The sequence below is a fragment of the Gopherus flavomarginatus genome, chromosome 2 (assembly GCF_025201925.1).
Source record: "Gopherus flavomarginatus isolate rGopFla2 chromosome 2, rGopFla2.mat.asm, whole genome shotgun sequence".
Taxonomy (NCBI): domain Eukaryota; kingdom Metazoa; phylum Chordata; order Testudines; family Testudinidae; genus Gopherus; species Gopherus flavomarginatus.
The window spans coordinates 225124658-225146814 of record NC_066618.1 but is presented as its reverse complement, the minus strand read 5'-3'; the positions used below and the strand labels follow the sequence as shown (position 1 = coordinate 225146814).

The 22157-nt window shown below is 40.5% G+C and overlaps 1 protein-coding gene across 3 annotated transcripts in view; it reads right to left on the bottom strand.

Moving 5' to 3' along the window:
- SPIDR (scaffold protein involved in DNA repair) overlaps window positions 1-22157 on the bottom strand; it is a 322336-nt gene that overhangs the window by 18666 nt on the left and 281513 nt on the right. For 2 of the 3 annotated variants that reach the window (XM_050941943.1, XM_050941946.1), the window contains 5 exons: window positions 8794-8881; window positions 6151-6294; window positions 5989-6048; window positions 2127-2337; window positions 869-1021 (listed from right to left, as the gene is read on the bottom strand). In XM_050941943.1, the coding sequence (XP_050797900.1) occupies window positions 869-1021; window positions 2127-2337; window positions 5989-6048; window positions 6151-6294; window positions 8794-8881 (656 nt within the window). The remainder of the gene's footprint in view (window positions 1-868; window positions 1022-2126; window positions 2338-5988; window positions 6049-6150; window positions 6295-8793; window positions 8882-22157) is intronic. The other variant, XM_050941945.1, reaches the window with a different exon arrangement.

Here is a 22157-nt window from a genome sequence, read left to right as displayed (position 1 = left end):
ATATTTATAGTACAAGTCATGCACAGGTCAACAGTCACAGGCCCTGACTTTTTGTTTATTACTATGACTATCCATGACTTTTACTAAAAATACCCAGGACTAAATCGTAGCTTTAGGAATGATGGAATGAAATTAAAAAAGGATTTTTTTTTTTTATTGAAAGTGAGAGTTACTAGGCTGTGAAGTAATCTCTGAAATGAAGCACCACAACTTCAAACCTTTAGAAGCAGATCAGATAAAGCATTAGAAAATACATTGCAGGGAATATTCCTGCCCCAGTAATGGATGGACTAAATGATTAAACACAGCAATGTCCAAAACCCAGCAGCACTGGTTGGGGAGCTAGTGTGGCCAAGTTGTGCCAAGAGCCCTCAGTAGAACATTAAACTGCCCTGCTTCTGCATATCACCAAGGGAAGGAGGCAGTGGAAGAACCAACCCTCTCACACAAGTCCTTGCTTGCACATCTAATCTTTCCGTAGAAAAATAATTTTACTGCAGATAATGCTATACCCAATTGGTAAGATGGGAAAGTCTGGTGCAAAATGACATATGAAGTGAAAGAATGCAACATTTTACAGCAAAGATTTGTGTGTACATGCATGCACACACAGGCATTGAATGGGAACATTGACCATGCAGAGCTCAGATGGGCAACAGTGTGCAGGAGAAAAGACTCTTCCACAGCAACAAGGTAATGAAAAGCCAGGAAGAGATATAAACCTGACTGTCCTAATGACACACAGCAACTGCCCCCAAGCCACCCCCTCTTTCCCCCCACTTTTTTCCCCTTCAATACACTGTTTTATTCAATGGACAAAAATGCTTAAAATGAACATAAATAGTTAGCAAAAAAAGGCTGTACCAACCTTTTACGGTACAAATGGAATTGGCCTGTGTTGTAGAATCCAGTTCATCTAGTTTGACAGGGCTAGACAGCTCACTAAAGTCAGCCTTTGCAGCCATGTACAAAAGGGGCTTTTGTAAGGAGAGAATGGTACGTTCAACACAAATGATCCTACCTGCCAACAAAGACATTTCAATTTACTATAGTAACAAGGAAAAAGGTGACCATATTGTCACGGCCAATAAAGACAATGCTTTCTACCAGTTACTAACCAGATAGATGGATTATTTCAGGTTTCCCCCACAACAGCATATTTGTTTTTTTGAATGAAACACATATAATACTCTTGGTAAGCTCAGTGCCTTCTGGGCAAAAAGATTTTGCTACATCAGATTTTTTAAAAAAGAGACAGTCAAATTCAGTTCAAACAGGATTGTAATTTATTCACTGGAAGCATGTGGTTTTTGTCTGTTGTTTAATCATATAAGTTTGTACTTCTCTTAGAGGTGTTTTTATTTGTTTAAATCTGTCCTAAGGCAAGGCACATGCAGAACTTTACTCTCCAAAGCAGGAACTGCCCAAACTTTTACTCACCTGCACCTAAATGCCACATCTCATTTGCATAAAATGGACCAGATTTCAACTCCTATGGGTAAATAAATTGTTCAATGGATTTGGTAACAGGACATGGAGCCTTTCATAAGTAGGTCAGTGGCTCAAACCTAGGCTGGATTGATGGTGACAGAAAGTCATTAATATCTGACATCTTATGTGAAATCAATTTGGTGTTCTCACTCTATTTCCTGGTGGACAAATATGCACACCCTAATATTGTCACAACCACTGGCACTAAACTGGAATGCTAATTGGATGCCTTGGAAGAGTGGCCAAAGAATGAATGGGCATAGAAATGGAACTATCTTCCCATAGATGATCATATGGTCATCGAAAAGCTACACTGAAAAGGCAGCGTGGGGCAGCTTGCAATGCCTCTGGCTGTAGGGAAATAGAGGTGTCAGGTCTCTGGTTGTCATTAACCCTACTCCTTCTAGGGAAAGTAAATTCAGTTAACAATGTAAAAGAATGAAAAAAAATTACTGAAAACAAGTTACAATTCCCACTTCCCCAGATACTGGGTCCCAGCTTGCAATGCTTCATCTTGATCTGAGTGTCTTAGAGTCTCAGAAGGTTGAATGTCTATAATAAAGATTTGAATGCCCATGGGCACAGTTAATTTATTTTGGCTCCAACTGCCCCAGTACCATGAATAAACAGCTTACCATTTCCTCGCAAAGCATCCTTGAAGAAGATAACACAGTGGGATGCATTGGTGAGTGCCTCCATAACTTTCTCACCAAGAACACATGATGAAGCAAAATATACAGGTACAGTCTTTGGAGTTCCACAGTTGTCTTTAGTCCCGCTCTGCAGTGCCAAGTCAGTCACAAATAACCACAACTCCCTTTGACCCACAGAAACACTACATTTTACCTAGGATTTCAAAAAGAAAGGGCAAAAGATTTTTATTTAATTGTAAAACAATTTGATTAAACTAATAGCAGAACCGAAGACTAAAACAGCTTCATCTCCTCATAACAAACAAAACTCACTTAGACCATGATGTTTAGAGTTTGGACAGCAGGAGAAGTGAGGGTTAGGACAGGATTAGTTAACATGCGTTAACCCTTTCCCCAACACAGATGCAGATTAACATCTTTTATCTTAATTTAGCTGGTCGACCTGAGTAGGGAGCCTGGGGTTACCTCAACCAGCTAGTGTTATAATACAGTTTGCTCCATCCACACTAGAGTTTTAAAATATTTAGTTAAAATGTTTTAGCTAGCAAAGTTTTAAAAATACACCTTTTATGCTAGTCTGGGCAAGGCCCTATATGAGCTTTGTAGTTAAAAAAAGTCTCACAGTGATGTTATTCCTGCATAAGCAAATTCAACAATATTGTCATCAAACTCTCTCATATGCACCACTCCCTGGGTAACAGCTCCTATAGGTTACAAAATTGGATATTTTTCTTACTGGTGAACAAATAGCATCTTTCAAAAATTTTGAAAAATATTATGTTCAACTTCATATTTGAAAACATAATTAACAATAGCTCATTAGTGTTTTAAAATGTTTCACATTACTTTGATGAAAAACCTAGACAGATGGATATTAAATTTATTAAAAGATCTACCAAGATCAGCTGCGCTAAAGTTTGGCAATTTGCATTTTCTTGTGTCTGTTTGCAAAGCTTTTGTAATTCTCTGTGTGTTCCCAATCCACCTTAAATGCTTCAGCATTTTATTTTATATCTACAGTTAATGCAAAGAGAGCACTCAGGAGCAGCTCTATAATGATGAAGTAGTGTGTGTGCGCAATGAGATTTTAAGGTAAATAAACTTACTTTAGATCCAAGTATTCAAGGAAATATAAACATTGTGTAACTTTTTTTCTAAAGGATTTATGATTTGTTTTAAAACAATACTTCAGAGCTTAGATAATATGGTGATGGGTGCTACCAGAACATCATGTATCCTTTTAATTTTCAAGAATACATTAAAATTTTTATTCAATCATATAGGTAGAAGATACTCTGAAAATACCAGAATCTTTATCATTTCAATTATTTATTGGAGTTTAACTCTAACTTCCTTCACCTCATCTCCCGCCCCAAGAGAATGTCTACATTTCTAAAAATAAAGATACATGAACTCTTAAAGCCATATTCATCTATTACAGGTTATGAGGCAACGAGAACCTCAGCTCTTGTTTCCAACAGCAAATTCAAACCTCTGAAAAAATCAGACCCTTTAAAACTAGCCATTTCTTCATATTAGTAGCTCCCAGAACGAATACGCTGATTGGAAACGGTAGTTGGCAGAATTCATAACTTAGATGCAACAATTTATTCTGATTCCTTAATATATGTTTATATTGTACTTATCTTCAAGTTCCTTTTGTAACAGCTACATGCATCTGATCATCTTCCATATGTGTAGAGTTTTAAAACAGTCGTGAAAGACTGACTTTTACAGCTGTCACATGAGAAGTTACCCCAGAGCTTTTAAAAGCTGGTCTTTAGAGGTACACAACAGAAGAGTCAGCCAAAAAGTAAAACAACAACTACAAGAGTAATAATCACAAGTCATTGTAAAATCATCATCTTTGTATGTGTGACAATTTGTTCTGAACAGAAAGGAAACAACAGACAAACAGCAGCAGGATTGAGTTATAAAAAAGGACAACTCCTCAAGCACAGATGGAATATATTTCCTCATTTTCCTTTTATACCACAGTACTTATTCTGAATAATAAATAAATAATAAAAGGCATATTTCCATTCCCCCTTCACCCAAATGAGGCACTGCAGAATACTGATCAAGTGGCTATTTGGACTGAACACTGCTGCTTTTTAAAGTACAATAATATAAATTAACTACAAAATGTACACAATTCATAGAGAGTATTTTCCCAGTTCTGAATAAACGAGTCTGAAGAAGACATTAAAGCTGAATCAAGGTCCTCACTTCACATTTTATTGCACAATAATCTTGCATGTGAAGGACAACTCCTCTTGGCAAAGACTGAAGCAATCAACAAGTTGCCGCACATGACATTTTATTTCTGGAAGGATTAGATGAGTGACACACAAACAACAGGTAAGTTACATCCCGAGAGCAGCTATCCAAAAGTGAAACATTTTTCATTACCTTTGTAGTATTTTTCCCAATAATGTATGAGTCTTTACCTTGTTCATCTACAGAAGTCTCGTGCATACAGTTAAATAGCAAATGATCACTTACAACAACACCTGGCTTATCAAACATTTTAACAACATGAAAGTGTATATATAGGTCTTTCCTAGTAAGCACATGAAAATTCTTCAAAGCAATGTACATCCTAGCTTAGTCAGTCAATCTCTTTTCTAACTAAGTCACTAGGAACTCCTAGAATAGGATACTGCTACACAATATTGATTCAGATAGAGGCACATCTGAAATCAACGATCTCCTAATCAGCCAGTTACAAACACAATCTACTTTTCTGTGATTAAAACAATTTTTAGAGGAAAGTTTCTTTTTGTTTGTTTGTTTGTTTGTTTGAAAATAGGGCAGGGAGACAAATCTGTGTATCTAATTTCCCTGTTGAAGCCCTCATGATCTCATAATTTCATCTTGCTTTAAAACCCATACAAATGCCTATGCCATTTAGCTTGGGAAAATCATCACTGAGCAATAAAAGGCACTAATTTCTCAGGAGTCAATTGTGCTGCTTGCCTAAATATTAGATTATAACCCATGAGCCCTGGAAGCGAGAGCCTTTTGACCTGAAATTGAATTCAGGTCTATGTCATGGTGGTGCGGAGCACGTCCAGCTTCTTAGCTGGTCTTGTTAGAATTAAATCCATTCAAATTTCCTTATCTTTGTCCATTAGTTTTGTTTGACATTATTTTTCTTGTCAAGAAATCCTCCATCTACTGCATATTCAGTAGTCTGCAGAAAATCAGTAATGCAAAATCCTTTTAACTACTGATACAGAGGGATAAGCATCACTTTGAAAAAAAATCCAGAAGTAGAAAATCCAATGTGCATGGCAGACAGATTTATCTAGGAGCTCCTGCTTTTTACTAGTAGATTAGAGAAGCCAAATTCTGCTCTTGGGTGCACCTGGATGGCTCCCCTTGAAGCGAGAGGGAGCTGCCCAGTTGCACACAAGGACAGAATCACTCTCTCTATATATACACCCATCATCTGCCAAAGTCTGCACTCAGATATACCACTGAATGGGGGCTTCTCAGGTGCATCTGAGGGAAGAATTTAACTGTAAAGCAGATTCTCTTTTTGGTTGTCACTGCAGATCCCAACTGGTTTCAATGGAAGCTGCCTGGTCATATATAAGGTGAAAATCTGTCCCATGATAAACAGCACTTGATTCAGAAGAAATTAGTTTTCTAAACCAAACTGAAGTGAGTTGTTCTTGCTGCTCATTCACAGGGCTATCTTACCTACTGATAGATCCACTCAGACGGCTCTTAAAGAGCATCTGAAAAGTAAATGTTTTATCTAAACACAGCAAATATCTGCTTCTTTACACACATTACATTGATTTTAGTACATTTCATTACTAAAAGGTAAAATTACCTGCAGCCTTCGATATATAACTTGTGCCCAAAAGCAACAACGTTGATTAAAATCACCGACCTGCCACACAATTTAAAAGGGAAGATTAGTCAAATATGATATTGTAAATCTATTAAATTAGTAGTACATAACACCTGTTATTGCACTTTTAAAAAAAGTTACCTGAAGAATTTCCTTTAGACTACGTATAGTTGGGGGCAGGTAGAAATTGGAAATCTGTCCTTCCTCACCTATATTGACATGTCTTGGATCAGGTTGAGCTGTAAGAATGTAACAGAAGCTGGGAGGAGGAAGGTTAGTTTTAATCTGTTGAAAATAAATAAAAGAAATATGGAACCTAATTAAAAGTATTTCAATATGACCAATAATGATAAGTAATAATACTTAGGACTTACATCACACTTTACATTTTCAAAGTGCTATCTAAACATTTAACTGATACTCACAACACCCCTGTGAAGTAGGAACCGATGAAAATTTAATGTTTTCATGTCGCAAGTTAAATCAGTTTGTAAGTCATCCTTTTACCTAATTTGACATTGATCCATAGCTCAAAAATATCACACAGTTTGGCACAATGGACAATCATTATGACAGCTTTGTGACAGGGCAGTTGTGAGAGTTATGAATTCTATGATTTTCATGTTTTCAAAAAAACGTGTGACTTCTGAGACTTGGGGATTTTTTTGCATGTGGGTGGGTGACAGTAAACAGCTGAAGCAGCTTTACTGAGAATGCTGAAAGCTGCCAAGTTAAATCCTGGGCAGCACAGAGAGAAAATGGAAAACAGCAGCAATTTAGCAACAACATGAACTTTTCTCTGTGCTAGGACCAGCCCTTATTTCCTTTAAACAGTTATGTGATGGAATAACGACACTAGAAATCTCCATTCAAAGAGGCTTCAAACCAGAATCGCTTCTCAGGATGCAGGGTCAGCCCTAGAGTTTTATTTTTATTTATCAGTTTGTATAATTCTACTCTGGGGATGTTGTTTAGGAGTTAATGAAACACGTAATGTAATAAAGGAAAGCTGGATTAATGAAAACAGCTGTTCAGCCATTAAGAAGAACTTCCACATAAGAAAAAAAATGTCAAAACAAAATGTTTCCTTTTGAATATAATCAAAAAAGATAGCTTGGTGTATGTATGGCACAAGAGAAGTCTATTCCAGAGACCTCTTCATACAGTAGCATTTTATTATTCTGCTTTCTAGGCACATTTATATCAATAAGAAATGTATCAAAATTAAACAACAAACTGCCAAAATTGGCAGGAATAATAAACTTCATTGTGGCATCTTCAACCATTAGAATCCTAGTTTGTGAAATACACTTGAAGTGTATGGCAATGGAAAGTTTCCTCTCTATTGATTATTTATTTTTAATTATTATTATTAAAGTAAAAGAATTTAAAAACAAATGAAAGTTATAACCATATTACACAGCATTTAAGAGTGCTGCTCCATCCATAGATGCTCCCACTGCTGCCTAGTTGTTGCAGCACATTCATCAATTTTTTTGAGATTTGTGAAATACCTAGATTGTATGAGGCGTGAATCCAGGACAGACCGGTAGTTTTATTCAGAACTGGTCTTGCTTTTTCAGGTTAAGTCAGAACTTCAATGGTGTTATTTTAAAACAACAGGGTTTTAATTTTGTTCTCCAATGTAAACCCCTTAGCAATGTAAAAAGTACATTGTAGCAAAGAGATTCATGGGATTTTTTCCCTAGAGTAACTAATAATGATCTCCTTTTCAATTTCCTTTGTGTTGGTTACCTTTTTCCCCATGGGTAAGTTTCTTTATTTTTAAATCATGCACACCCAACGTAGGAGTCTGTATAGCACCTAGCACATTGTGGCCCTATCGTGGATGAGACCTCTAAGTTCTAATGTTATGCACATAATTAAACAACATCAAACTTTTCTCCAACACGAGAGTTATACAGGAATACCAGAACAGCACAGGTACCTGATTCTCAATTATTAAAAACACCACCACATCTCAGAACTTTCCCATCAGAGTAATACTCCCAAACACCACACAATAGGCAACATTTCTTTTCTGAATATAATATCAATTAAGGGAAATTTACAGATAAAATCCCAGATTTGCAGTGCACATTAGCATCACATTTTAGTTTGAAATTCACAGAAATGCTTACACTATTTTTCATTATACCAAGATTGTTTTAGTGCTCAGTTAAACCTCCAGATGATAATCTTCACGCAGGCTGAGTACCACAGTCAAAATCACTCCAGCATGCAAAGGAAGTTAGAACAGCCCTGATTTTGACCTGTAGAACAGCACTGTCCTTGCTGAGTTCTACCATTATATTTTCTGGTTTGCTTTCAGAGCATCTGATCTAATTTGTATTTCCTGTACAAGGAGAGGACTACCAACAGTGTATCCCACCATGATACGTACAGAGAGTTAATGATGAGGTAGTCACCACCTACAGTGGTGGATGAGCAGTGGTGGATTATCCACTGGGCCAATGGGGCCTGTCCCCAGGGGCCCCTGCCAATTGGGAGGCCCTGGAAAAATGAGTACTCCCATGTTCTGGGGAGGTGAGGGGGAACCAGCCCCTACAAAACTGTAATCCGCTTCTGCAGATGAGATCAAGGTGTTGGCCTAGGGTATAGGGGTAGGCAGTTAGCCTAGAATGAAGGGAGAAGCATGAAAGCATAGCTGTATGGTTAAAGGGACCGGGAGAATATGACACCCCAAATAAACCTGTGCATACTATACATACAAGAACTTTAAATTTTGGATGAAGAAACACAGTTCAGTAAAATATACCTTACCGCTTCACAGTCTTGACTTTGACCAGGAACTTTCAGAGGCACTAATGGAGGCCACAAACTGTCTATCAGACTGAAAAGTCCCAATGCCCTTAGGAAAAAAATACAACCTGTTTCAAAATGTTTTCAATTGAACATGCTGTATTAAAAAGACATTTAATTTGAATCATAATTTGACTGTGAAAACAAATCTAAGTTATATTTGTTCATCAGATGTTGGGTTTTGTTTGACCTAATTTAATCCCCAAGATCTCTGTTGCAGAGAAAGAGAGAAAAAAAAAGATAATTAATTGCTGAATATCAAAGTTTCATTTAATTCTTTGCCTATATAAAGATGCAATATGATTATTGTTAAACACTGACATTGTACAAGACACATATCAATCCATTTCCTTATTCAAGAGTTTTCAATCTACAACATTTGCATTAAGCAGAGTAAAACTCAATTTGCCACTGAACTAAAAATGTTTTACTTTCTTGCTTTTCTCTGACCTCCGAGGTCTACTGGCCATAGAACCTTTCAAGAAAGCCAGAGTAGATGTGATATTCTAATGAGGAGAAATAAGGGTGGATGAAAATAAAAAAAGAAATGAAAATAATACTTTGCTCTTCTTTAATGTCTTCCATTCAAGGATCTCAGAGTGGATTATCAGCATTCACAAAGCTGATTTTATAGTGCTTTGTACACCTTTGATATCCCTCCTACTATTGGCCGCGTTTTTCAGATAGGAAAACCGTGGAACAGCAAAGTTGAGTACATGTCTCTAGCAGAGCCAGGAGGAGAATCTAAGGGCTTGTCTACACTCAGGAAAGTTAAGACAAATTGCAAATTTATAGAAGTGTAAAGTTAAAGCACATTAGTTACAGGTGCATCAAAACCCTGTGTGGTCACTCTCATGTATAAGTAAAGTGGCCTTGATGTTTGTGGGAGGCAAAGTGGTCTCATGGCTAGTGCAGGGAGCTGCATTTGGGGATTAAGCTACAGGAACCAAGGCAACCTTACCTCTGTATAAGAGACTACACAAACAGGTTTAGTGCATGCATGGGAGGTCAAAAAGTGAGAATAGAATAGTTCACACAGGCAGTAAACTGTACAAGCTCAGCTGCACAGATGACCCGTGCCCTGCCTCCAAAGCCCAAGGGATGATTCTGTCTCCTCCCAGAGGCTGTGCTGGTGCCTCACACAGTAGATGTGAAGTTTGCTCTTATTACTTACTTTTCACTGGGGAAGGGTAACTGACCTTCCTGTAAGGAAGCATACAGTGGGAAGCAGCCTATCTTGCTTGAACTAGAAGCACTTAATTGCATAGTAATTCACACTATTTGTTTACAAATCCATTCAGGGAAACAAAATTACTTAGCAACTGTCTAGCTACTAAATATCTTGGACTCACACTTTCCTCTGATGTTATTAGTCAGACTAGTAATATGGGGTTTGGGATCTGCAAAGGTAGAAATCAAGTTGTGCTTCTCTCTCTACCAGGCTGGAAATCCTGTTTTGGAGCTGCTATTTGTGAATGCTAGGGGAGTACCAGTCAGTGCTCCTTCCAAAGCACCTGCTTCCCCACCCACACGGAGTCCAGAAGGCATTGTATTTGCATATCTACACTCCAAACAGTCATGGACTTTGCTTCCTAGGCAGTTGGGTAGAAGGGATTGGAAACCACACAGGGACTATATCCTCATCTTTGGAAAATGCTTTCCCCTCACAATGAGTGAAATTAACCCTGCACAACAAGCTAGTACAAGGCTTATGCAACTCATGCCTCACTTGAGCCATTTCAAGGATTGAGTGGTGCACAGGCCGTGTGTATGCAGGTTAGGGTGACCAGATGTCCCAATTTTATAGGGACAATTCTGATATTTGGGACTTTTTCTTATATAGGCTCCTACTACCCCCCGCCCTCTATCCTGATTTTTCATACTTGCTACCTGGTCACCCTAATGCAGGCCCTCTGAAAAAGGTTGTATTTCACCTGACATTGGTAGCACTCGCTATGGAACCAAGCCAAAGTGTGCAACTCCAGCTGGCTCTGTGCTACAGTGAAGGGTCTGGGTTGACCCACAGTGAGTAAGGAATTTATCTCATTGTATAATAAGAAAGGAGAACTCCCTGCAAGTTTGCTCTGTGTTTATGCATGGTAGTGGAGGGGGGAATAATGGAACTATTTTTTGAACATTTTTGTGACAACGTTTTTGAATATTTTCATGACAAAAGAAACATGGACAAAATAAAAAGAAACAACAGGTACAAGGAAAAAAACATCATATTTTAAATAATGTTCCTCTTACTTAAAAGAGAAGGAATCTAATATATTACTCTGTATTCTTATTCTTCCTACAAAAAAGAGTTGAATCCCTTTTGTAAATTAAAAACAAACAAAAGCCCTCAACTAATGGAGTCATGACCAGCATCTCCATAACAAACTAAAATATACACGTGGAAAAAATCCTTCCATCCCACGCTGAATGCGGAAATATGTTGTTTATCGATAACCATAGTGTACAAGGAGGCAGGAAATAGTGGTCTTATGACATAGGACCCCTCTCCATGTCAAATGCTCTCCCTTTCTCTTGTCCTGAATCTTTCCAGCTCTGTTCAAACCCCATACCAGTGGGAACTGTTCAGGTTTGTTTTTAGATCCATTATACTTGAAAATCATTATTTACAACTTTACTCTGAAAAGCTGAACATGCTGCTTCTTTTTCTGAAGATCCATAAACTCAAACTGTCCTGTCTGAACCCTCAGTTCTAGTTGAGGTTTTAATAATCTATATTATTAAACAAGTTGAACACATGGTTGACAGAATGAAAAAACAACAAAACGAAACCACCACCTTCTGCATGTGCAGAAGTAACTCATGACCTATTTAATAAATCATCTTAAAACCACTGAATGGAACAATTACTAGAAGATAGATGCTGATATGAACAATAACAGAGACAAGGAGCTGACACCCACACCCCCTTGGAGTAATGAATGCGCAGCCCTGCTCTGAGGCTGCTTTCGTTTATATGCCTAACCACCTCCCTCCCCAATTTCACATTTCAGTAGTGCGATCAGGAAACACAAACCACTTTCTGTTTCTTACCTTTTGTCTTCTAGTGTGTATGTGTGTTTGATTTTGGATAAAGAAGGTAGATATTATTAACATCTGTTTAACAGATGGGTGAGCTGAGACTTTGACTTTGTTGACACACCAGATATTTTTGATAAATTTCCCAACATTGCGAACACCAGCAACATTAGAAGCTCTAATATAGACAGGTGTTTAGCTGCAGACAACCTTCTGGCATGATGTCACCTAACCCTGCCGGGAGAAAGTTTAACTGAGGCACTCAAAGCAGTTGACTATGTTTCTAGATTAGATCTATATTAGTTTTTCTGCAGCAAAATGCAATTTATAAATATTTTTACTTTAAAATCATTACAAAGCAAATTCAGGAGAAAATGAGAAAGGATAAAGACCAAGACAGACAAAAGAAGAAAAGGACAAAGAAGAAAGAAGGGAGAGAATGGGTCTATGAATTAGTAACATGTAAGATGCTAGGTAATGTAGTGTAATGGTTGCAGAAGGGGTCAGGAAGCAGGAATTCTGGGTTCCATCCATCTGCCATAGGCTTCCCATGTGGATTTGAGCAAGTTACTTAAACCTCTTTTTCTCAATAAACTCCACTGTAATGGGCATAATACAAACCTACATCACGGTGGTGTTGAAATTAATACCTTTAGAGTGTTTCAGGATTCCCAGATGAAAGGTGCAATAGAACTACATGTCCTAAATGATCACAGCTAGAAATGGAAAACAAAGTCATATATGAAGAGAATATTCTTCTTTCATTTCCAGCTAGAGAACTGCACATCTTGTGAGAAAACCTGATCTAATGAGATTTCCAGCCCTGTCTACAGGCCAAAGACATTAGGATATTTACTCAAATTGAATCTTCAGTCTTTTGGGTACTACACAACACAGTAGCAAATAGCTGGTATACACACCATATTTCTTTTGGCTAAATCACCCGGTCAGTTTTCCAGGGAAAAGACCATCCATATCTTAGAACACATATTACCTCAAATATGTTCGGTGGAGTACACTTAAGGAAACAGAATATGGTACCTGGATTTGGCAGCATCAGGGATACTGGAGAAGTGCAGCATAGAACATCTAAAGTCATGGCTGCTGGAAAGTGCAGAGATTACACAATTCCTCGTAGGAACTGGCACCAGTACCACTACCCGTTCATGGGACCTGCTGAGCTTCTGCATCTAGTTGCTCAGTAGGCTAATTATTGCTTAACTGAGCCTCTTGTAACAAGCAAAAGTCTTATTTCCGGCAATATAGACATACAGGCCCTGCAACCACCAGCCTACACTAGAGAGAAGCCAAACTGCTCTTAGAAAGCAATGGTCTTCCACTGTCTTTGAAACTTTCTGCAACTACAAAACAAAATATCTCGCTTCAATATTATAAAAATTGCAAGAAAATAATTTATGTCACCTCTTTGCCCTCCCCCTTTAGTCTAAAAATATTACAGAAAGAGACATTTATAAGAAATAGTTCGGGTGTTTTTTTTTCTTGCATCAGGCAAATATTACAACACACACAAATAATGTTAAAGGGGTGTGTGGGGAGAGAAGCATTTACTCACCGTCCATGAAAGATTTCAATTTGTTCAATACTAAAAACAAATCCCCCTCTCTCTCCCCCAGCATAAATCTGAACAATCAAAAGACAAGGCAAGCCAAATGTAAATCTGTAATTGCCGGCCAGCACTGCTCCCTCAACTTCCCCTGTTACACATAGACATTGCAGAATGTATGATATGAAACAATATACACTCTTAGACTTCAGCTCTACATGTACGTATGGGAGCCTGGGGGGAGGGGAAAGTCAAAACCTGGAACTAAAGTCGGTATTTCAGTAAAATTGTACTTTTTCCCATTTTTGTTAACTTTAGCTAGTATAATTACATTCTTTATGGGACATTAGAAATTACATATACTGCATGGAATAATCTGGATAGTGCTAACCAAAAACCAAAATCCATATCACATCACTGAGAGACTGAAATGCTTTCTTATACAATACAAGGCCATTTTGTACTCTCAGATATACATATAGGTGGTGGTGATAGATAATAAATATATCCTCAATAGTTTTATGGGCCACTGAAAACCTAAGCAATAATCAAAAGTTTGTTAAAGAAAAGAAGATACACCCATTTAGAAAATAAATTAGTTTTGAATATCTATGCAGTTATTAAAAACAATAAAAAGTAAAAGCATCTTAAAACATTAAATTATTTAAGTTATGCTTTAAACTGAGGCACTCAACTTATAACCACAGCAATTACTAAATGGTTTCAAGGCCCTCAAAACCCCAGGGAAGTGGGTGGTTCCTTTAGATGGCACTCTTTTGGAGGAGGGAAAACCAAAAGGAAGGAAATTACTATTTCCTTGCTCTGTGGCCATTACATGTTTCCTGTTACCATCCAGCAGTTGAAGAACCCTCTTTTATGGCAGTTAGCAGTCATCAATGTTGTCCTGCATAACCAACCATGTCTTTATATAAAGCCAGCATGTGAAACAGAGTATAAGAGAAAGTAAATCACAGAGCAAACGGTTGGAAGAAAACAGGGGCGGCTCCAGGCACCAGCACGCCAAGTGCGTGCTTGGGGCAGCAAGCCGTGAGGGGCGCTCTGCTGGTCACCGCAAGGGTGGCAGGCTGGCTGCCTTCAGCGGCTTGCTCGCGGAGGGTCTGCTGGTCCCGCGGCTTTGGCGGACCTCCCGCAGGCGTGCCTGCGGAGGGCCTGCTGGTCCCGGGGCTTTGGCGGACTTCCCACAGGCGTGCTGAAGCCGTGGGACCAGCAGATCCCTCACAGGCAACCCGCCGAATGCAACCTGCCTGCCATGCTTGAGTTGGCAAAATGCCTAGAGCCGCCCCTGTAAGAAAAGGTAAGGGAGAGACACACACGGGATTTCAGGAGGGGCTAGGTGATGTACTAATACTAACACTTGTAGCTAATTTACATAAAAAGACCTCATGCAACAGGTCCCAACTACCCACAGGAAAAAAAATTGTGGGTGCTGAGCACCAACTGACATGCCTGTGGATCAGCTCCTACCTGTCTCCCCCACCCCTTCCGCCCGCCGGTGGGCCCCACCCCTCCCTCCCAGCATCTTCTGCCAGTAGCGATCAGCTGTTCTGAGGTGTGCAGGAGGTGCTGGGGGGAGGGGGAGGAGCAGGGGCAGGAAGAGGTGTGGGAAGGGGGTGGAATGGGGTGGGGGTGGGGTTTTGGGGAAGGGATAGAGTGAGGGTGGGACTTGGGGCAGAGCAGGGGGGGTCGAGCATCCCCCAGGTACTGAGGAAGTTGGCCCTCTGCCTCATACAGAACATAAACTGCTCATCACAGAGGGTCAGATATAATCAAATACATTGTATTTCTATAGTATTTCCCATCAGAAGAGCTCATACTGATTTAGAAATACAGTTCTGCCAAAACTTTTTTAGCCGAAAAATGGAGATTCGGGTTGACTGAAACATTTTCTGAAATTGTGTTGCATTCACCAAACTGTTTCAGCAATAAAATAAATAAATACATAAAATATTTTGTTTTGACATTTTCAAAATAAAACATTTAGATTTTTTGATTCAAAACAAAAAGATTAATTGTATTAAAAATAAAAAAAAGTTTATAAGACAAAAGCTAAACCAAACACTTTATTTTAGGTCAAATGTTTTGTTTGACCCAAAATTATTTTTTCCCCTCACTTTTTGGCTCACTGAAAATTTTGTTTTTTTTGTTCTGGGTAAACCCAAAAAGATTTTTTCCCTCAAAACAGCCAGTGAAAACCAAAACCAGTTTTTTGCACAGCTCTATTTAGAAACACTGGGTAAAATCCCATTAAGTTCAGTGGAGCCAGGATTTCACTCATCAATGGAGTCAACTTTACAACAACTTCGGAACATAGGAATTGTCATAACAGACTATGGGACCAGCTAGTTCACCATCCAGCTTTTGACACAGACAGAAGGACTAAATGTTTCAGAGGAAGATGCAAGAAACCCTGGAGTGAACAATTATGGAATAAACTGCCATAAGAAAAGTCTCTTCCCAAACACCATCAATTAATGCAACTGTGGAGGTCTGCATTATCTACAGAAATGTCTAAACCTTTTCTGAATCATGCTAAGCTTTCAGCATCAATTATATCTTTTAAAGCGAGTTTCCAGGCTAGTTAGGGATCATGTTAAAGTATTTCTTTTTACCACTTTAAAATTTGTCTTCGTTTTGTTGACTATGCTTTTATATTCTGAGAAAGAATAACTAGAAGAAATGGTTACTCATCCTGTGTAGTCACTGTGGTACTCTGACATGTGTCCTCCTATGGGTGCTGCACGCTACTTACACTTGTGCCCCCTGCACCTTTGATTGGAGAGTTCTCACAGCAATGTGTGTCTGGCCCACCTACACGTATTACTCAGTCTCACACTCCCTGACGTTATATAGCACTATGCAGGCGAACCAGCCTCAGTTCCTTCTCTACTGAGAAGCTCTTTAGCAAAGAACTCTGAAGCAGAGAAGGAAGGCGGGTAGTGGAGCACCAATAGGGGGACACATCTCGAAGAACCATGGTTTCTGAACAGAGTGAGTAACCATTTCTTCTTCTTCTTCTTCTAGTATCCCTACACTAGGTAACTACGGAGCAGTTCCATCTAAGCAAAGGGGGCTTCAGAACTGAGTCCAATACCAAGAAAGTATAGTCAAGCTGAATGCAGCATCAAAAGCAGAGTCATGAGTTACTGCACGATGCTCAGCAAAGGTATGCATAGAGACACAAGTCACAGCTCTACATATTTCAATAATAGGAACATTTTTAAGAAAGGCTTTACAGCTAGAAATAGACCTTGTAGAGTGAACTTGTATGTGCAAGGTGCTTGGATATTTCAAGACTGATAGCAAGAACTAATGCAACTGGATATCCATTTGAAATGTGTTTGTTTAGAGACTGCAGATCTTTTTGTCTGCAAATCGAGACAAATAATTTGGGAATCCATCTGAAAGGTCTACTCTTGTCAAGATAGGCGGCCAGGGCTCTCCTGACATCAAGCATGTACAACAGTGCCTCTTCTTTGCCTAGGTGAGGTTTAGGGTAGAAGATCAGAAGGTGAATGGGTTGGTTAACATGGAACTCAGAAGATATTTCTGGTTAAAAACTTGGGATGTGGTTATAATGTGGTCTTGTCCTTGAAAAATATTGTAAAGAGGGGAAATGCTATAAGGGCCCCTATTTTCCCAATGCATCGAACCAAAATGATGACTATTAGAAATGTTGTTTTAATTGATAAATTGAACAGCGAGCAGGTAGCCATTGGTATAAATGGTGATCTTGAAAGGCATTTAAGGACCATACTGAGGTCCCAAACTGGAGTAGGACTCCTGACTGGCAGAAAAATATTTCCAAGCCCCTTGAGGAACCTCATTGTCATTGGGTGGGCAAATCTGGAATAACCTTCAATTGGAGAATGGAAAGCCAAGATAGCTGCCAGGCGGATTCTAATGGAGCTCACTGACAGGCTCCTATTTTTTAGTTCTAGGGTATAGATCAGTAGACCTGGCAGCAATGAGGTTGTTGGTGGAATGTGTTTGAAGTCACACCAGCAGGCAAATCTTGTCCAATTTTGTAAGCAAATGTAGCATGCAGACTGTTTTCTGCTGTGTAATAGCACTCTCTTTACTTCCTCTGAGCAGGTTGTTTCTAATCCCATGGACCATCTACCAGCCATGCTTTGAGATGAAGAAGTCCAAAATTGGGGTGAAAGATCTTCCTGCCTACCTAGGAAACGAGATTAGGAATGGCTTGGAGAGTGATTGGTGAGTAAATGGCTAGCTTTATCAGTGTCATAAACAGATAGTTAAGGGTTAATAGAACAGGAGTACTTCATGTCCCTTTTGCCTGTAAAGGGTAACAAGTTCAGTGAGCCTGGCTCTCACCTGACCAGAGGACCAATCAGGGGACAGGATACTTTCAAATCTTGAGGGAGGGAAGTTTTTGTGTGCGCTGTTAGTTTTTGGTTGTTGTTCACTCTGGGGGCTCAGAGGGACCAGACGTGCAACCAGGTTTCTCTCCAATCTCTCCGATACAGGCTCTTATAAGTTCAGAATAGTGAGTACTAGGTAGATAAAGCGAGTTAGGCTTATATTTGTTTTCTTTATTTGCAAATGTGTATTTGGCTGGAAGGAGTTCAAATTGGTATTTTGCTGAAAGGATTTTACTTTGTACTTGTATACTTAGGCTGGGAGGGTATTCCCAGTGTCTATAGCTGAAAGACCCTGTACCTATTCCATTTTAAATTTACGAAGATAATTTTTACTGTTTTTTCTTTCTTTAATTAAAAGCTTTTCTTGTTTAAGAACCTGATTGTTTTTTCATTCTGGTGAGACCCCAGGGGACTGGGTCCGGATCCACCAGGGAATTGGTGGGGAGAAAGGAGGGAAGTGGGAGAGAGAGGTTATTTTTCTCTCTGTGTTAGGATTACTTTCTCTCTCAGGGAGAGTCTGGGAGGGGGAGAGAGAAGGAGGGGGGAAGGTGCATGTTCCTCTCTGTTTAAGATTCAAGGAGTTTGAATCACAGTGATCTTCCAGGGTAACCCAGGGAGGGGAAGCCTGGGAGAGGCAACGGTGGGGGAAAGGGTTTACTTTCCTTGTGTTAAGATCCAGAGGGTCTGGGTCTTGGGGTTCCCCGGGCAAGGTCTTGGGGGGACCAGAGTGTACCAGGCACTGGAATTCCTGGTTGGCGGCAGTGCTACAGGTTCTAAGCTGGTAATTAAGCTTAGAAAAATTCATGCTGGTACCCCATCTTTTGGACGCTAAGGTTCAGAGTGGGGAATTATACCATGACAATCAGGTAAGGAAACTATGTTTGTCTGGGCCAGATCAGAACTATTAAAATAACACTGGATTTGTCCTTTTTTATTTTGAGCAGAATTTTGGATATTAGAGGTTTTGGGGGAAATGCATACAGTAGACCCAATGACCACTGAAGGTGAAAGGCATCCCCCAAGGAATGGAGATCCAGCCCATCTCTGAAGCAGAACTGGGCACATTTCTTGTTCATTGCCATTGTGAATAGGTATGTTGGCAGGGTGCACCATTGCTGGAATATGTGGTGTAGTATGATGAGAAGTGCCTGTTGAGTGTGCCTGCGATCACATTCTGAACTCCTAGAAGGTAGGCTGTTGTGATGGCAATCTGACTGGGCATGCACCGACTGCAAAGCTTGACAGCCTCAGCACACAGAGAGGGGGATCTTGCCCCTCCTTGTCACTTGATATAGAACATACATGGTATGTTATCCATCAGGACCTTTGTGTGTTTATCCCTAATTAGTGATAAAAACTGGAGACAGGCATACCTGAGTTCCAGGAGGTTGATGTGCAGAGTGGTGTCTTGAGGCATCCACCTGCCTTGGGCTGTGTGAGTGTCCAGATGTGCTGCCCACCCTAGCAGGGATGCATCCATCATTATGACACTGTTGGGGGTGGGTGGGTGAAAGGGATTCATGCACAAATATTCTGAGGGTATTTCCACCAACTGAGTGATTCCTTCACACAGGTAGGTATGGACAGTAGTGTAGTTAAGACTGTGATTGTTCAGTGAATGAACAGTTCTGAGCCACTCATGAAGGCAATGCATTCAGAGTCTTGCATGGTCTATAACAAAAGTGCCAGCTGCCATGTGCCCCAGAAGTTCTTGATTGTGGTCTGAGGGCTGATCTGGATTGTACTATATTGGATATGGCAATGAATCTGTACATTGGGAGGCAGGCTCTTGCTTCTATTGAATTTAGATAAGTGCTTATGAATTCTAACTTTTGCACTAGTCAAGGTGGATTTCTGAATGTTCAATTGTATGCCCAAGTTGATGATGAGGTCTACAGCGACACAAGTTGCCCGTGAGGTTACATCCAAGGAGTGACCTTTCAGAAGCCAATCATGTAGGTAAGGGAACAGAATTCCTTTTCTGCAGAGGTGTGCTGCTACTACTGACATAATCTTCAAAAAGATCCCTGGGGCAGATGACAGGCTGAAAGAGAGCAATCTGTACTGAAAATGGTCCTGTCTAACAGTAAAAGATAGAACTGTTTGTGAAATGGGTGGATCACTATATGGAAATATGCATCCTGACGGTGTAGGGCTGAGAACTAATACTCTTGGTCCAGTGATGGAATTACTGCTGCAAGTATCATCATTTTGAATTTCTGAACCTTCATATAAACCTTAAATCTAGGATGGGTCTCCCACCACCATTATTTTTTGGAACCAGGAAATACCTGGAATAAAACTGCTTCCCTCTGTGCTGCCTGGGAACTGGTTCTATAGCACCCAAGAGTAAGAGAGAGTCTATTTCTTGTCGAAGCTGGTTCTCATGAGAGGGGTCCCTGAAAAGGAACGGGGAAGGAGAGAGTTGGCAAGCAGAAGAGAGGTAACTTTTGTGTTGAGATCCGTATGATCTCTGGGAGCTCGATAATTGAGCGGACAGGATTTTTCCACTGTCTGGGTTTTAGTAAACTTCTCTCTTGTGGACAGGTGTACAGACACTGAGAGAATGCAAAGTAGCCTTGCAGTCCTTTAGCGTGTGTAGCAATTTGTCCGTGCTGCAGCCGAACAGTTTAATACCTCATCAAAAAGAAGGGCTTCAACCATATTCTGGACCTCCTTTGGATATCCTGAAAGCTGTCACCAGGAGGCCCACCTGCTAACTACAGCTGTAGAGACTGAATGTGTGGCAATATCAGCAGCATCGAGGGAGGCCTGCAGAGATCTTCTGGTGAGCCACTGGTTTTCTGCAATAATTGCCTGAAATTGCTCGGTATGTTCAGTTGGTAGATGCTCAATGAAAGAACTCAGCTTGGAATAATTTGTATGATCATATTTAGCCATTAATATCTGGTAGTGGCGATTCTGAATTGCAAAGTAGCTGACAAACATGATTTTTTCTTCAAATAGGTCTAGGTGCTTATGATTCTTGTCACAGGGCAAATATTTAGCGTGGAGCTACCTTCCACATTCATTAACCACATGAACCACCAAAGAGTTAGAAGAGGGATGAGAAAATAAAATGTGTGAGTCTTTATATAGGACATAACATTTCTTATCCACTCTCTTGCATGTAGATGGAACTGAGGCCGGGGCGTACCAGATAACGAGGCCCTGCTGGACCTTGCAAAGGTAACTGGCAAGGCAATGCAGCAGATGAAGCTATATGGATGATGTCAAGGAGCTTATGATATGGTTCTTTGCGGATCCCTCTTGAGGAGGTAGAGTCCGCAGTTCTCTTGATGAATTGCTGAAACTGTTTAAAATCATTTGGCAGGGACAGAGGAAGTGGCATAACTCCTTCATTAGGTGACAAAGAAGAGATGTTGGCCAGTGGAGAGATGTCTTCATCAGCTCTAGCTTCCTGTTTCTCACAGGTTTCTCCCTGAGGTTCCGGACTCCTATAGAGGAAGGTGACGAAGGCTGTCTATCTCTGTGATGGGTGGTGCTTAAGACCCTAGAAAATTGATGGTGATAGGCTGCCCAAGAGTACCTGAGGTGATGCATATGGCGTGGTGGAGGCATGCATGGATGGTGGTTGAGGTTGTCTCTCATGAGTGGTATCCATCTTTTCAGAGACTTCTGGAAAGGGGCCTCTATAGAAGTGGTGCCCAAACTTTTCCTGTTGTGCCCCCCCTTACCAGTAATGGAATCTGTCCACGCCACTCCTCTATTACTACACTCAGTTGGCTCAGCAGAGGAGCTTAGGCTGAAGGCAGAGCTGGGGAGGAGGAGGAGCTGGGGCTAGAGGCAGAGCTGGTCTGGGGGCAGAGAGTGATGAGGGCTGAGCTGAGCTTAGTTGGAGGTGGACAGGGGGCTGAGTGGAGCTGTGGCTGGAGCTGGGCTGGGGACAGAGTGCAGCTGAGTGGTGTTCCCTCCTTGCCCCTGGTAGGGGCTAGCCTCGGCCCTACTGCACACTCCTTAAATGTTCCTCTGTACCCCTTCTAGCAGGGTATACCCTACAGCAGGGATTGGCAACTTTTGGCACGTGACCCGCCAAGGTAAGCCCCCTGGCGGGCTGGTTTGTTTACCTGCCGTGTCCGCAGATTCAGCCGATCGCAGCTCCTAGTGGCTGCATTTCGCCACTCCAGGCAAATGGGGGCTGCGGGAAGCGGTGGCCAGCACATCCTCCAGTCCGCATTGCTTCCTGCAGCTCATACAGTGTTATATCACAACTGCATGGATCACAAGACCGAGTAACATCCGTGCACAGGGCAAACAGATGAGAAATCTCTGATCAAAAGTGCATGGATGGCATGCACACC